At 40.4% G+C, this 15,379-nt stretch overlaps 1 protein-coding gene across 1 annotated transcript in view; it reads right to left on the reverse strand.

Moving 5' to 3' along the window:
* Positions 1-11,422, reverse strand: part of LOC103476142 (uncharacterized) — a gene marked incomplete at its 5' end in the record, with an annotated part of 30,155 nt that extends 18,733 nt beyond the window's left edge. The window contains 8 exon segments of the mRNA XM_081615879.1: positions 2,644-2,803; positions 2,944-3,080; positions 3,158-3,287; positions 4,378-4,533; positions 4,657-4,782; positions 4,858-5,006; positions 7,345-7,601; positions 11,273-11,422. Coding sequence (XP_081472005.1) covers positions 2,644-2,803; positions 2,944-3,080; positions 3,158-3,287; positions 4,378-4,533; positions 4,657-4,782; positions 4,858-5,006; positions 7,345-7,601; positions 11,273-11,422 — 1,265 coding nt within the window.
* Positions 11,423-15,379: the final 3,957 nt, after the last annotated feature.

Raw genomic sequence — 15,379 nt, forward strand, 5'->3', positions numbered from 1 at the left:
TAGATCTTTTTGTTTAGACAAAATATCTAATACATGCATTACTGTCATTCATTTCATTCAATATTTGTTGCAAATCTTAAAAAAACAAACACTTAAAGTAGAAAAATTAAATAAACATCTTTTAAATTGTACATGGCTTTGATAGATGGTATAAATTTCCTTTCTTTCAACACTATTACACACTGCGGTATGACTTTCAACCACTTCCCTGTAGTATTTATTAGTTCCCAGTTTCACAAATACTGTGGTTACTGCCGGAGACAGCTGGTTCCCTGTGACAATACACTATATATATGACTATATGTGGGCCTATATGAAAGAATGTCATCATCAGACCGTTTCATCATCAGAGTGCGTGCTTGTTGCTCTTTCCCATCTCGCAGTCCATTAGGTCATTAGCGCTGCTGACGGAGACAACGTGGTTCTGGCCAAAGTCATATTTATATTGCTTGTTTCCCTTGAAGAAGTTCACAAATCCTGCAGGAAATCAAGAGTCGATAATGAGGTTCAGACAGAGTGCTTCAAAAGGTATTCACAAACTTTGCTCTAAAGCAAAGTTTGGTTATAAAATAATATATCAAGCAGCTACTAGGGTTCTGTTTAATTCATCATCTGAACATGAAAACGAATGACACAACTGCAGCCCAAATACGGCTGTCTACCTAATCTGACATGTCATGTAAAGAGAGCACTAATCAGAGCAAAAGAAACCCATGATCACTCTGGGGGAGCTGCAGAGATCCAGAGTTGACAAAGGAGACTCTGTTCACAGGACAAGAATCATTCAAACACTCCATAAACTTGGACTTTATGGAAGAGTAACAGCAACAGAGCATTTATTGAAAGGAACTTAAATCCAACTTTAAATATGTGGCAACGTGAACATTTATGTCCACCCAAACTCACTGAGATTGAGCTGCTGTGGAAAGAGGAGTTTGGCGTAGTCTATAGCTGTAAAGCTGGTAGAAACAAGACTCGCTGTAGGTTTCAAATGTTATTTGTAAAAATATTTTAAATTCTTCTACCATTTTGTTCTCGTCAGGTAAATTATTCACTATAAATAATAAATAATCTCTGAAATAAATCACTGGTTATGAATGCTTTTGCAAGACTCTCTGTGTGTAATAGTTCTCATTGAAAATGACTAACAAATGTAGGTTTAATGTTATTGCTTATGCCACTAGGAGGGATGTTTTTGGACATTCTTCATGGTTTATAGCATGCTTGAAAAACAGCTATTGACAGATGATAACACAGATCTGTAGGTTTATATCTTGAAGACAGATTCTGAGTAAAAAAAAACTGCAACAAGATTTTCAAAGTGATGACTGAAAAGTCAAAATTCAACCTTAAATTAAAGTGGAAGATAATCACGGATTTCCCCCCCCCCCAAAAAAAGCTAATTTCAAAAACAACTGAAATCTCATTCCCTGTGCGTTTTGTTTCTGTAAAGCCACAAAAAACAAACAGAAGAGAGATTATTTAACTACCCTCGTAGTAGACAGCTGCGTCTACAGGGAATGGGATTTCCAGCCACTGTTGCTCGATGAGCATTGGTGATCCCTCCATCACGGCCCGCAATTCATTGTACCTAAATATGACACACATTTGAGTAAACAGATGTTATTTTCCTCTTGGCTTCATTGAGTAACAAAATGATACACCGTGTGAGTCAATCTAGTCTACATTCACATGGGAAATATGTTGTTCTCTTGTTTCATCATAACTGAAAAGGAAGCAGAACATCAGGTCTACTCTGTACCCAATATCAGAGTTCGTCAGAATGCTATCAGCATTCAGGTGTTCGTCTCTAAATCCTCCAGACATCTGGAAGATTTAGTGATGTTTTCTTTGCGATTGAATCAGCATTTACAGAGCAATTTTGACAGAAGAGGCATTCTGGGATAGATGAGACAAGGCAATAAGACCCGTCAAGTTTATCCGTCTGTTTCTGGGGGAAAAGTCCTGAATGGAAACCCAGATATTTCTGTCCCCAGCAGGCAGCAACATCCTCCAATTCATTCTTTGAGATCTAAAGGCGTTCCCAGGTCAGATGGGATAATCCTTAGTTCTGGGTCTCCTCCCAGTGGGAGACTTCCAAAAGCAGTCAACCAGGCTGTACTTACCCAGAATTCCTCGTATTATAGTCTACTTCCTGTTTTTGGAGCAGTCCTCAGTCCACTTGGTGTTCACATGTACATTTGAACTACACTTGAGTTCACTTAAACCAAACTGAGACCTAGGGTTTTAGTTGGACCATAGTTCGCTTTTTTGGTTCACATCAGAGTTTAAGTATTCACACCTCCCCAATGAACCAGACTGTCTATGAAAAATTTAATTAGAGTTTGAATAGAGCTGAACTGAGCCCAGCCAGTGGGAGTTTCTTTTGGCCACTTATGTCCAGGATCTTGTTCTCTATCTGGTGAGGGTTGGAATATAGACAGATTAGCAGATTAGAACCTGGATTATTTTCAGATGTCCATCTCCCGTTCATTCCTACAGTACATTGTTGCTTTTAGATGAGATATGCGACTGGATTCTATGTTGATTTAATTTAATGCAAGAACTTTTCTTCATTTGTCCCGGCATGACACAAATAGACAAATCAAAGAAAAATATGGGAAATGCGAGAATGTGACCGACCTCCAACACTCATGGCCGGTGAAGAACACGGTGTAGCGATCGTCTCTGAAGTGCAGAGCAGCATCCACCGACTTTATTCTGGAGGGGAAGCCCAGGTCTGAGATGTTTCTGGGAAAACCTTCCTGTAGAATTAACTGCTGCACTTTCCAGTACTGATCACCTGCAAGAAAAATACGTTTTTTTTTCCTTCTTCAAAACCATCACATCAACACCTCATGTGTGTTTGCAGTTCAGGTGAGACTCATTTTAAGACTCCTGCAGAGCTTCTGTCTAGAGTCCTCATTCCAATCCATGTATTACCTTTGAAAAATAGAATAAAGTTTTTCTCCACGTTCTCATACACGGCGTCCAGGTGAGACGGTACAGAGTCTGACCACAGGCTGCTGATGAGGGCGATGCGCGTTTCAACAAAGCTGGGATGTTTTCGCCACATGAATCTGTAAAGTCAGAAAGCTCTGAAGTAAACCAATGATCTTCAACAGAAAAAAAAGCACACTCTTGAGGAAACACACACCTGTCTTTGAAAAACACCACCTCCTGTTGTAATTCGGTCACAGCATCAAAGGACAGATCTGGATCGCATTTGTCAGGGGTTTTCGGTGGAGGCCTTTTTAGTGACTGTAGGTGGAAGTTGGGGTTTTCACCTGAGGCAGCAAAAGAAAACATAAACGTAGAAGAACTGTCTTATCCCACCCCGGTGGAACCACAGTTTACGGAGCCGTGCAAAAAATATTACTGAGTCACGTCACTGAATAACAGCCTCGTTCGTTCAGTAGGACTGTAAATAGCTCGTTCAAGACTTGCCACAGGAGATTAAAGGATTCCTCTAAAAACTGGGAAAGAATCAAGGCAAAACTCCAGGGATGTTTTTTTTTTTTTTTTTTTTTTTGAGGGAACAACATCATAATATGATGTACGCCTCAAAAAAAGTTGATTTTACATGATACTGCCCCTTTACTGGCTGTAAACAGAGGTGTGTGCAGTACAAGAAAGAGTGTCTGCATCATGACTAGACAGAAATGTTTTTGCTGTTTTTGAAGTGCAGACAGAAGAAGTAAGCGGCCAGCCTGGAGGCGGTGATGCAAGTTCCGTCACACAGTTGCAAATGACAGAGACCACGAAATGGTCGTCATTTCGGCTGAATTGATTTCTTTTGTGATTGTGATTTTCATTGCAGGGTATGTCTGTGGTGAGGAGCGGTGTCAGCGGGTCGAGGTCGGAAGAAAAATCTGATGAGCGTGAAATAAACTTTTAAGAGCTTTTGATCATATGTTGCCTTCAGGCTAAGTGACGGCTTGTAGCAAGGTTGCAAACGACTCTTCAACAGTGTGAAGAGTCATTTTCACACTTTTTCATCATCCTTCACAACTTCTTCTTTTCGACAATTGGAGTTTTTTTTTTTTTTTAAGAGACAGAGACAATTTCAAGGCGTCAAATTAAGAAGTCAGAGTTCTTTTACATAGTTACTTGATTGTGCATTATAATGACAGTTTGTGGAAAATACATAGTAGGCCTACTGCCTCTTTTAAAAAAAGAACTAAATATGAATAAAAATCTGTGTGTTCACCTGAAGAATGCTGTGGACGAGAAACACAAACAGAAATTCAATCTGGTGGCTTTGGAGAATTTTCTATGGCTGAACATAAGAGGTGGGATGCAGATCATACGACTGACTCGCTGAGAGGTGACTTCTCTCATCCCGCACAGCGTAAGGCTTTTAGGATTCACGCTCACCATAAAGGTGCTGGATGCTCTTCACGTCGTCAAAGGAGAGCTCCAAACTGGGTGCAAAGTTGTAAGCTGGGTACATGACGGATCCCAGGTCAGAGGAGTGGGAGAGACCAAGAGCATGGCCGAATTCATGAGCTGCAACAACAGGCAGGCTGATACCTGAAACGGGATGACGGGTCACACACATTCAGAATCAGAACAAAACCTCACAGAAACCCGGAGGAATGTTAGGAGTTAGATGAGCGAACAGCAGGATTCTAACTCCTTTTTAAAATCCCGTACCAGTATAATTTAAGGTCCATTCCTCCGCAGAGTCGAAGTGCACGTCCCCTCCGATTCCCAGACCAGGGAGGAAGGCGTGAGCCAGAGCTCCCCCTTTGCCAGAGAAGGGAGATCCATCGCCGTGGTCTGCTGAAAACACCGCCGTGTCATCAATCTAGATGATACGTGTTTTTTAATCACCCGGCTCGTCACAAAGCTCACCTCCGCTGACAAAAGCAATGCTAACGTCAGCCTCTTTTGCTTCCCTCCTGCGGAATCTAACGAGGGAAACGCTGGACCACAGCTTCAGCGCTGTCCTGATGGCTTTGAGAGTCCTGCTGGCTGGGAAAGGCAGATTTTCACCAGCAATCCTGCAGAAGCACATTTTTCCTTTAATTTACATAAAGTCATGTGAAATAGTTAATGTATTTAATCAACATAAAGAAGAGTTAGATGTCCTTCAGGTCTGCCGCATCTGAGTGGACTTTCTCAACTTCTTAAGATTCTCTTACATGTATTCTTGTAGCAACAGTTTCATACATTTGAGATCTTACTTTTAAACACGTGACAAGCTTTTCAAACCGATGCCGCAGGGAGATACTCCATTTGTAGCCTCTGCCTTGCCTGTCCATGGTGTATGAGATGGTGTATGAGTTGTGCACACACACCAAAATGAAAACTTCCCTAACTGTTCCTTTATTGTTCTTAGAGGAGAATTTTCTTTTAAAACTAAACTTTAGCATCTTTTTTTGTTGTTGTTTTTCTTCCTGGGGATTACATTTCATTATTTATCATCTTATAAAGACTCACTCTTCCAATGACAAGCTTGATTCTTTAATGTCTTTCTTTTCCTTATCCCTCTGAAAATTTGTAGGACTGCAGCTTATGATGATTAGTGAGTTATTTTCTTTAAAAAGTACAAAACATGTTGGCAGGCAGCTCCAGGATACATACAGCAGTCTTCAAGACAGTGGCGCAACTACACATTATTCAGGTGGATGCAAAACATAGATCGGCGCCCCCCCCCCCCACCGACCGAGGGACGGAACGTCAGGGTGAAGGAGCGACGCTCACTCAGCCCCCCCCCTCCCCCGAGGCAACGATACGTGAAGGGTAACACTCCCTACATTTACCTCGTCATGTGTGCGAGGTGAAGGAGCGTAAGGCGCGCATTAGTGTACGGGAAAACATCATCGGCGCGCCGCCCCCTCCAGACGGGGTTTTGGCGCCCCCTCTGGTGCTGCGCCCCTATGCGTTGCATACCCTGCATACCCACTTTTTGCGCCACTGCTTCAAGAACAAGAGGCTGCTACAGATGGTTTTAGTAAATCTGTTTAATTCGTGGGATTAATGCAGGAAGTTTGTCACAAAACACTTACCTCACTTCCGTTCTAAAATTCTGTAGTAATGACTCAGCGACATTGCTACGTGGTGTTGTGCCCTATGCAAGCGCACCATCTGCACATATGACGTAAGAGGCATTACCACTCATGGCTTGCCTGACGCTCGAGGCGGCACGACAAGGGATTTATGTTCTGCAGCCGCTGGTTCTGGTGTCGGTGTCAGAGTTAAGTGGTGGTTTACAATTTGCTGACAGCTTTGGTGTTGTGAACGGGTGCATGTAAAGGCGATGTGTCTGATAGGATTCACAGCCTAAGTGGCATCTGGGTCGACAGAATTGACCCAAATAATTAGAATTATGGAAATAAGTTTTCTTAATGGAATCATGCCAATTAAAAAAATCAAAAACAAAAAACAACAAAAAAAATTGTTTTTTGATCTACAATGAGGCAGTTCTCCGGCTGTGTCAAAATCTGCGTATTTCAAAACGCTGAAATGGGAACACTTTTTTTCCCCGTCAGACGAGTCATGTGATGTAGGCCTATGTATGTAACCTTTATGTAACAATCAGGCATGTCTCATTGAGATTAAAAATCTCTTCTTCAAGAGAGGCCTGGCCAAGACCGGCAGCAAATAAATATGTAAATGTCTTATTTCTAGAGATTTAATTTAGTCGAGTGTGTGTATGTGCATACAGAAAGCGATACGGCCTGCAATGCTTTAACAGCTGGGTGGTCTGAAACAAGATCTCTGTCTCTGTCTCTCTCTGTCTGTTTCTCTCTCTCTCTCTCTCTCTCTCTCTCTCTCTCTCTCTCTCTCTCTCTCGTTGGTGGTTAAAGAAATGGGAATCCGTGTCCTTCAGCCATCAAAGTCTAAGAAAATAATTTTTTGAAAAGTAAATAAAAACAACATGGAGTTCTGCACAGTCCTGTCTGATTTAATTTTCATGGCGTATGTCTTTGTGCAGCATCACATTCTCACTTGTCGTTTTGCTCCCACTTTGATTTCAGTTGAGAAAGAAAAACCACTTTGTTTCGGTGAGGAGCCAAACGTTTTAGATTAAACTTGATGGATGCTTCGCTGAATGCAGAGCTTATGATGATCTTTGTGGGACGTGTGTAAAAAGTCGTCTTGCTTACAGTAAGATTAATCTCCTGCCTAATCAGGCGTGTTGACACTTTTTAAGAAATGTGCACAAGTGACTGGTAATTTTCATATTTTATTAGGAAAACGGGGGTTACACATCAAACTTTGACTTCAATTCAAAATTGGTTGTATTTTGCGTCAGCAACTAGCAAAATACACTGCAAAAATATAATCACATGCTTATTTTAGCTTGAAGTGCTTGGTTGTGAGCTCTCGTCTCACCTGTAACTGATGGTCCGTTTTGTCCACCGCACGGCGCCCCCGTGAGGCTCCACATCCGACAGCCCACAGCGCGGCTTCTTCATCACAGTCAGAGTCTCCTGACTGAGTTTTCCGTCTGGAGTCAAGCCAAAGGAACGCTGCATTTTCTTCACCTTGTCGCAGAACCCCGTTGTCTGATGTGAATCATCTCTGGAGGCCGCCGCCCTTTTTCGTCTGTCTGGCTCGGGCTGGTAACCATAGAAGTGGTGCAGATATTCCTGTGGAAAACGACTCGGATTAAACTGTCGTACCTGAGCAAAAGAAAAACGCTGCATTACCTTACTTCTGTCTGAGCAAACTATAAATGTGCAAAGTTTTATTTTAAGGCAAAACTAAGAGGGCGATGCAGTGCTCTGTTGACGTATTCTGGTCTAATTTATTGTCCTCTAGTCTATTTTTGTGATGGTAAAGTGGAGGTAGAATAATAAACAATACAAGGTAGTGCTTGAAAAAAAGAGAAAGATCAGTTTCGTGTTTTTAACTGAGCGGATCAACTTTCTTTCAATATTTTTCTCTATACCACTCTTCCATTTGGTGCATAGATTACCCTGGACTTTATGTAATACTAAAGATTTTGAATTTTTCTTTTCGGACTGTAGGCCAGTTTGGTTCCATAACACCAACTAGGTTTTTGGGACATTCTCAATCAGGCCTGGATGTTTTAGGAAGAAGGAAATGTAATGTCTTTGACGTAAAATCCCAATTAAATGCTGTATTGTTATTCTAAAGTGGGAAAGTATCGCAAGGTACTCTATGAACTAAACATGTTCTTTCAACACATTTTTCTTATATTGATAAAGACGAGGTCTGGTCGATCTGAGGTCGCGATGAAACCACATCCTTGGAAATTCTGTGTTTTGAAGGCAGCATTTATGTGACTCAGCGGTGTGTAATGACTCGTGTTTAAACTCATGTGGACAGTAAACATTCCAGACGTGTTTTTTTTTTTTTTTCGTACATTAAATGACAGCATGTTTCACAAACTTTGCTACAAACATGTAATTGTAGGTGTCAGGGTTATCGGCTGCTAAAACTCTGACCTACAGCATTTCTACTGATTTGTAAATAAATGTAGCTTTTTTTTTCAGCCTGCAGGTACTTTGTCAAAATAACTTAATGGTTAAGGAACTTTAAAAATTATTCAGTTTTAAACCATTATCTGTTCAGTTCTTAAAGTAAATAGTTAATTTCCCAAAACATGACTTCTTTTATATTTATGTCTTAGTTAACTCATTTTAAGTTTAGTAACTTAGTAAAAGTTCAGAACCCTCAGAAACTTGTGGGTGAGAAAGTTTTTTGTGCTAGAACTGAAGTTTGTATTCAGCTGTGGAGAGACTGTTGAAGCTAAAGTGAAACTTAAACGCACGCTGAGCAAACTAGTAAACATTCTGGGGACGTCACACACAGTTTCCTGCTGATTTTACGCCCAAAGGTCTGCGTGAGTCTCCACAAAATCCGGTGGCGTAAGATGGGGTAAAGATTGGACCAATCCGATCGGAAGTCAGTCACACAAACATGTTTGAATTTCTGGAAGTGGATTTGATCCCAGTTGGGCACCGAGAACTGATCATCAAAACCAACGGCGAATATTAGTTCCAATGAAAAGAGAGGCTGGGATCACAGCAACAGCTGCAAAAACAACAACGACACACTTAGGTAAAACATTTCTGAACAAAACAATTTCTGCATACCACAAGACCATGCATTGTACATTCCTAACGTTTATTGCCAGGATCCAGTCCAAACATGAGATTGCCATGTGTTAAGACAGGAATAATAATGTGTTTAAATTAAAACGTAACGTTGGAAGTCATTCCAAATCCCACAAACTTTCCCACCACATCAAATACATGTCGCAACCTCTCACCACGAGCACAACACAGAACACAGCTCTATGCAAATCACGCTCACTTGAAAAACCTTTGACTTTCCCGTCTTTGTGTTTATGGAGGGCGTGGAAAATATTATCAGCTAAATTGTGACAGTATCTTCAATTACTGCCACTTTTTTTTGTACGAGTTCCTGTGAGGGTCTGATGCTCACTTGACTGCAGTTGGTCTAAAATGTCCAACTGCAGTTGATGAATCACATGTAGACCGTGATCCTTCAGCAAATCCAGTTTTTAAGGGTACGATCCCCAGTCTTCCAATCTGAAAACTGAATATTTTCAAAACCTGTCAAGAAGACGATGAAAGTCGTGCAGTGAGCCTCCAGCTGTAGCTTCCTGCTTAGCCAGTTGCTCGGCTGGTTGTCAAGAAGATGCATTTCCTGCCAGCTTGTCAGAGTGTATTTATTATTTTATCAACATTGAATCACCAATTGCCTCTTCATTTCTTACCACGGAGGGCAAAAATGAGCCAGATGACGCACCTTAACCGATATCCAAAAATGTTACAGGATACCGGTAGATTATTCAGGATTAAAGCAGTGAAATGCATGGCAGCATCCTGTTGCTTCAGAATCGTTGATTGTACAGATGTTTGTTCTTCCATTTAACTAAAACAAAGTTATTTTGTCTCTTAACCTGATTTTTGAGTCAAACATAAAACAGAATATACAAAAACAAAACAAAATTGACAAGGCAGACACAGAGAATGAAGACTGGATGTTTTAAACACTGAGGAGCTCTGATTGGTGGAGCAAGGAGAACGCAAGTCTTAATTAGCAGAAGGTGGTCATTTTTCCTGAGCTCTGCCCAGCCACGTTCTGTCTGGAGCCGAGGGGGGAAATGACTGACACAGGAAAAGTGCAAGGAAGGCGTTGGAGTCAGGGAAGCTCAGTCAGCAGGGGAAAACACAGCAAACACAACGATAAGACAATCTAAACACCAGAACCTGAAAATGTACAGAAATACGAGAATAATACGAAATTATACCGTAGCTCCTGAGCACCCTGACACATGGCTACTAGTCACACAAAGACTAGTGGGTTAAATTTGTTGTAAGAACATTACAGAATAAATGTAAGCATATGACAAGAATAATGTTGCACTTCTACAATACTGAGGGATTGCGCTTTTTAAAAGACTCAGAACTGAACAAATGGAAGTTGTGTAGTTTTTACATGATTTACAAAAAGAAACATTTTAAGTCTAGTCGGCATTGTTTTTCCGTATCGCATCGATATCGGGAAGATACTAAATGTCTGATATCTGTATCGGTATTGGAAATAAAAAGAAAAAAAACAGGGGATCACTGCATCCCTCAAGCAACTCGGTGTGGGGCTGTCTGCATATTTTATTTGCTGTCACCACAAGACAATGCTGACTTTGAAGACAAATCTCATCTCCCGCTGCTGCTGCTGCTGCTGCTGCTGTTGCCTCCTGCAGACGAGATCGAAGGCAGATTGGGGAATTGGCAGCCGTGAACGGGAAGAATCCCGTCTGCCAACATCACCTTAACCACATTTCGCTTCAGGTGAAGCTACATAAAGAGATTCCACCGAGATAAATTAGTTCTGTGATTATCATTCCAGAGAATGATATGGGTCTGTTCTGCAATAAAGAAAACTCAAAAAGTGTGGGAGAGCCACAGAGAACATTTCAGATGTCAGCAGGTGAAATGTAACCAAATATAGTTACTTTTCATTATTAAAGAAAGAAATCAAAGACCAAATTAAATATGGCTAGATCTGTCGCCACTTTATTTTTTGAGAAGCTTTATCTTAAAAAGAAATAATAATAAAAAAATGAAAGCAACTATAAGAATCTTGCATAGAACATCGCCACCTCCTGTGCTGCAAATCGCTCAGATTTGATCAGTTATATTTCAAAGAGGACCAAAAATGACTCCTATTACCATAAACCTCACTATCCAAACACAAAAAAAACCCTGCAGAACCAGCAGCATATAAACAGATATTGATCCAGCAGGTAAAAAGTTTAACTTACCTCTGCAAACTTCTGGTCAGCCTCAGACGGTCCAGCTGGAGGTTGTGGAGGAGCGGTGGGGATGTGGAGGGGTGAAGCCCCCGCAAGACTCTGGTTGAGCTTCATGAGAGTCAGAAAAGTCATGCAGAGCAGGTTCATGTTGAGCAGGCAGGAGCATCAGTGAGCGTATGGGCCGGCGCGGCGCAGCGCAGCTGGATGCAGAGCAGCAAAAAAAGAAAAAAAAACAAAACACCTGCTAATTATGTGAGAATGCTCCTGTCTTGACAAGAACAGCAAGCAAGGTGGCTTTTCCTCTCCTTAACGTGTCTTCAGATGAAAGAGAAGACCCCTCTTCTCCAACCCCACACTACCCAGAGGACAGGAGTCAGAGCCAACCAGACTCAGTCTGAGCTTCATGTACTTTATCGACATTCCTGACTGTTTCCAGCCACCCTTATCTCCACCGAGGTTCAAGGGAACCGCAGAGCTGCCTTAACCTGCATGGGGGACACCTGCAGCAGAAAACACCACTGTGCTCACTGTTGGCTTTGACTGAAGAAGACAACAAGGATCCTGCAGAGATTACACTCGAAATCCTACAAATGTAGAATTTCTATCTGCGAGAGATAATCTCCATGTGGAGTTTGTGACAAAGAGCTGAAGACATCCTGCCTTTTTTTTTTCTTTCTTTTTTTTTATGCACGGGAAGGTACACCAACAAATTCAGATTCACTAAAAAGGAAGGCTGGTGGTTCGTGTAAACAAGTGACAAATGATCTCACTTCTATGTTTCACAGACAAAAATATACATCAAATTCATGAAATTCTCTCAGCTCCCGAAACGTCCATGTTCCAACTGTGTCATATTCACCTTTTGACATTGGGTCAAAACTGTGATCAAGTTTGTTCCTTTAGATAAGAGACCACCCCACCTCAAGGTGCTGTACCGGTGGCACGACACGAGTCTCATCTCTGGTCAAGATTCCAGGAAACTAGATAGAAAATTCACCCAAGAAGTTCACTTTGCACTTGTTTTCTTTCACCCGTCTCTGTGTTCTGCCGTCCGTCTGCGTACCTGCTGCAGAGTCTGTTTGGTGCGATCTTATCACGCCCTCCTCGTTGCTTATTCAGCTTTGCATTGTTGTTAGAATGATTCTGTTGCAAACTTCCCAGTAATACCTTTACAAAGGGAAAAACATATTCACCAATTTATAACCAATTGGTATGAATATGCATTTTTATATCCCAAAATGTTGTAACATATAAATTGCAGAAATAGTTCTGGTTTTCATATCAATATATGTATATATATTTAAAGTCGTAAACATGTATGGTCAATGCTCATATTAAGAAAATATAAACATTACATTGCTTACTGTTTGAAGCTATCTGATTGGCTCCTGTGGCTGCAAAAAGCTCTTCTCCCCTCAGCCGCAATGCATTTAAGTCGATTTTAATAAACTCTGTCTTTCGATGTATCCATTGGTAACACCAAAAGACAAAGATTTCAAACACATCTTCACCTCTTCCATATTCATCCGTCTGCAGGTTAGAATGATGATGTGATTTCACAGCTGCACGTTCCATATACTGACAGGACGGTCATTTTATTTCAGGATTAAAAAAATAAAGCAAACAACAAAAAGAGCGTCTTCTTTAACATGAAAGCAACGTGAAGCACGACTGTGTCAGTGTAACCGTCTCAGTGAAGCTTCCATGGTCCGATGAACACGATCCCAAACGTTCATCGCCGCCTTCGGCTACCGGGAGCCCGATTACCGGGGAGATCAGCCCGAGTTTGATAAACACCATAATGTTGACAGACATGAAAGTAATCTGTCTTCTTTTTCCTTTTTCTCGTTCTATTTTCTTTAATATTGAGAATATTATCAATCAGAAAACAAAGAGGAATATGTTTATTTAAAAAAAAAAAAAAGAAAGAGTATATAGAGGGGAAACGAGCACAGAGCAGTTAGAAGGAGGAACATGACTTTAGCAGAGCGGCTTAGGCCTCTTCCACAGGCAAATTTTATGCATTTTTGCCTCTTATCCACACAAAAACTGTTAAAAACTGTCATTTATTAAAATTCGGACCAAGATAGAAATTTGACAAAACTCCCTATTTGTGTTTGCGTATTTACATGGGAAAACAGAGATTTAGGGTCCCGTGCTCTACAGTCTGCGTCAAATAATGCGCCAAAATATCCACATACTCGTCTGACATAATTCCCAACAACTCAACATTATCTTGTGTTTTAATAATTTCATATTCTAATTAGTGCTGTCAGTCGCATAAAGAACTTAATCCAATTAATCTGCCGCTGTGTTTAATCATGATTAATCACTGTGTCTTTCTAAGCTAGAAACATAAATAAGCACGCGGTTGTGGTTTTTTTCAGGAATGGTGCCCTGGGCAACCACCTCTTTCTGCCGCACCCCAACCAATTAAAATAGAAACAATTATCTGTTTTGTTTTTCTTTCTTCTTTTTTTTCCTTTGCAGCAGCTGCACAAAGCTCCCTTAGTTGCTATTACTCAACAGCAACAAAACTTACTCCACTACACATGCGTACAAGTAGTAGCAAACAAATTCAGGGAACAATTGACAGATAAGATTTCATTTTCTAGGTCTTGGGAGGTCCACCCCTTTCTGATGTCGCCCTGGGCCACTGTCCATATTGCCGCCACTGTATGTGTGTTTTCAAAAAATGGTTTATTCTTTACTGAAAGATTCTCAGATTTTTCTTCTTTTTTTTTTTGGTATTATTTCCTAAGCCCTCTTCTGACACATAAAAACATGCACTAAAATTCTTTGCTTTTTTGTTTCTTTTTTGTACAACATAATAAGCCCTCCGGTCACCTTGTTACCTTTGACCTTTTGCCCGTGACGCATGACGCAGTTGCCTCTCGCGCAGTGCGACAAAGCGGCTAACTGGAGCTCAACATAGCAAAGTTCCAGATTACAGAACAGTTTTTGGTGAATAAAGTGAAGTAGACTTGCTGCTTGTCAGATGATGGAAAACGTTGAAGTATCGTTTCTGCTTCAGCTCGGAGTCGCAGTTTAAGCAGAGAGGTAATGAAATACAACAGACACTGACAGGCCTCTGCGTCTGCCTTTCTCTGAAGAACTGCTGAGCGGGAGGAGACAGACAGGTGAGGAGACACTGTTCTTATCTATCGATTCACTATTTTTATCATACAGACATTAGACTGTTGTTGTGATATTAGCTGCTAGCTAACGACTTTGCTAGCAAAGCTAGATAACTAAAAAGCTTCTCCCCTGTACCGTTAATGATATCAGTCATTATTCAGTATTTATTATGCAATAAGGGCACATCGCCCGTCCAAAACCGATCATCTCCATAATGGATATATGTCCGATCTTCTAATTTCCTTTGCTGCATAATGTACATTACATTTATTCAGGCGTTAGGTAAATGTATCTTGAAGGCTTAAATAATAGTCCAACAAGGATATTAATTTAGAATTAAAAATAACTCACCCTGAATTACCATGATAGATATAATGTATGTGATAAAAGTGACATTAATGAAGGGGAAAAAACTCAACCCAGACTTTAAGTTTAGGGTCTGGTTCACAGATTATGAAGTTAAATTTGTTTACTAATTATTCTATGGAAAAAAAAAACAACTAACCTCAGTTAAGTAAAATAAAATTGTAATCAAAACTTTTGGAATTGTAATGATTCCTTTAAAAAAAAAGTTTTGTTTAAAATACTTTTTTTAATGAAATAACTCATTTTTACCAAACATAAACATTTATTTGCAGACATCATAAATCTTTTGTCTTGATTTTAGACCCTGCTCAATACGTCATGTGAGAATCACAAGCAAAACTTTGAGTCACAAACAAAAACTTAGAATAGCAAGAAAAGATTTCTGACGAGCGCAAATAAATTTGTTTTGCAAAAAAATTAACTTCATGAGTCAAAAATGTGTGATTTAAATTTTTAAAGTTTTTTCAAGCAAAACTCGGCTTTTCTCATGGTGACATGCATTAACAATTCAATATTTGCTTTTGTTTTTTTTTTTGTTTTTTCGTTTTTCTGCAGTTCCACGTTAAAGTTTGATGCAGCTTTGCTTTCCTGAATGGACCATCTTCATCTCCA

This window comes from Poecilia reticulata, chromosome 14 (assembly GCF_904066995.2).
Source record: "Poecilia reticulata chromosome 14, P_reticulata-male-v2, whole genome shotgun sequence".
NCBI classification, from domain to species: domain Eukaryota; kingdom Metazoa; phylum Chordata; class Actinopteri; order Cyprinodontiformes; family Poeciliidae; genus Poecilia; species Poecilia reticulata.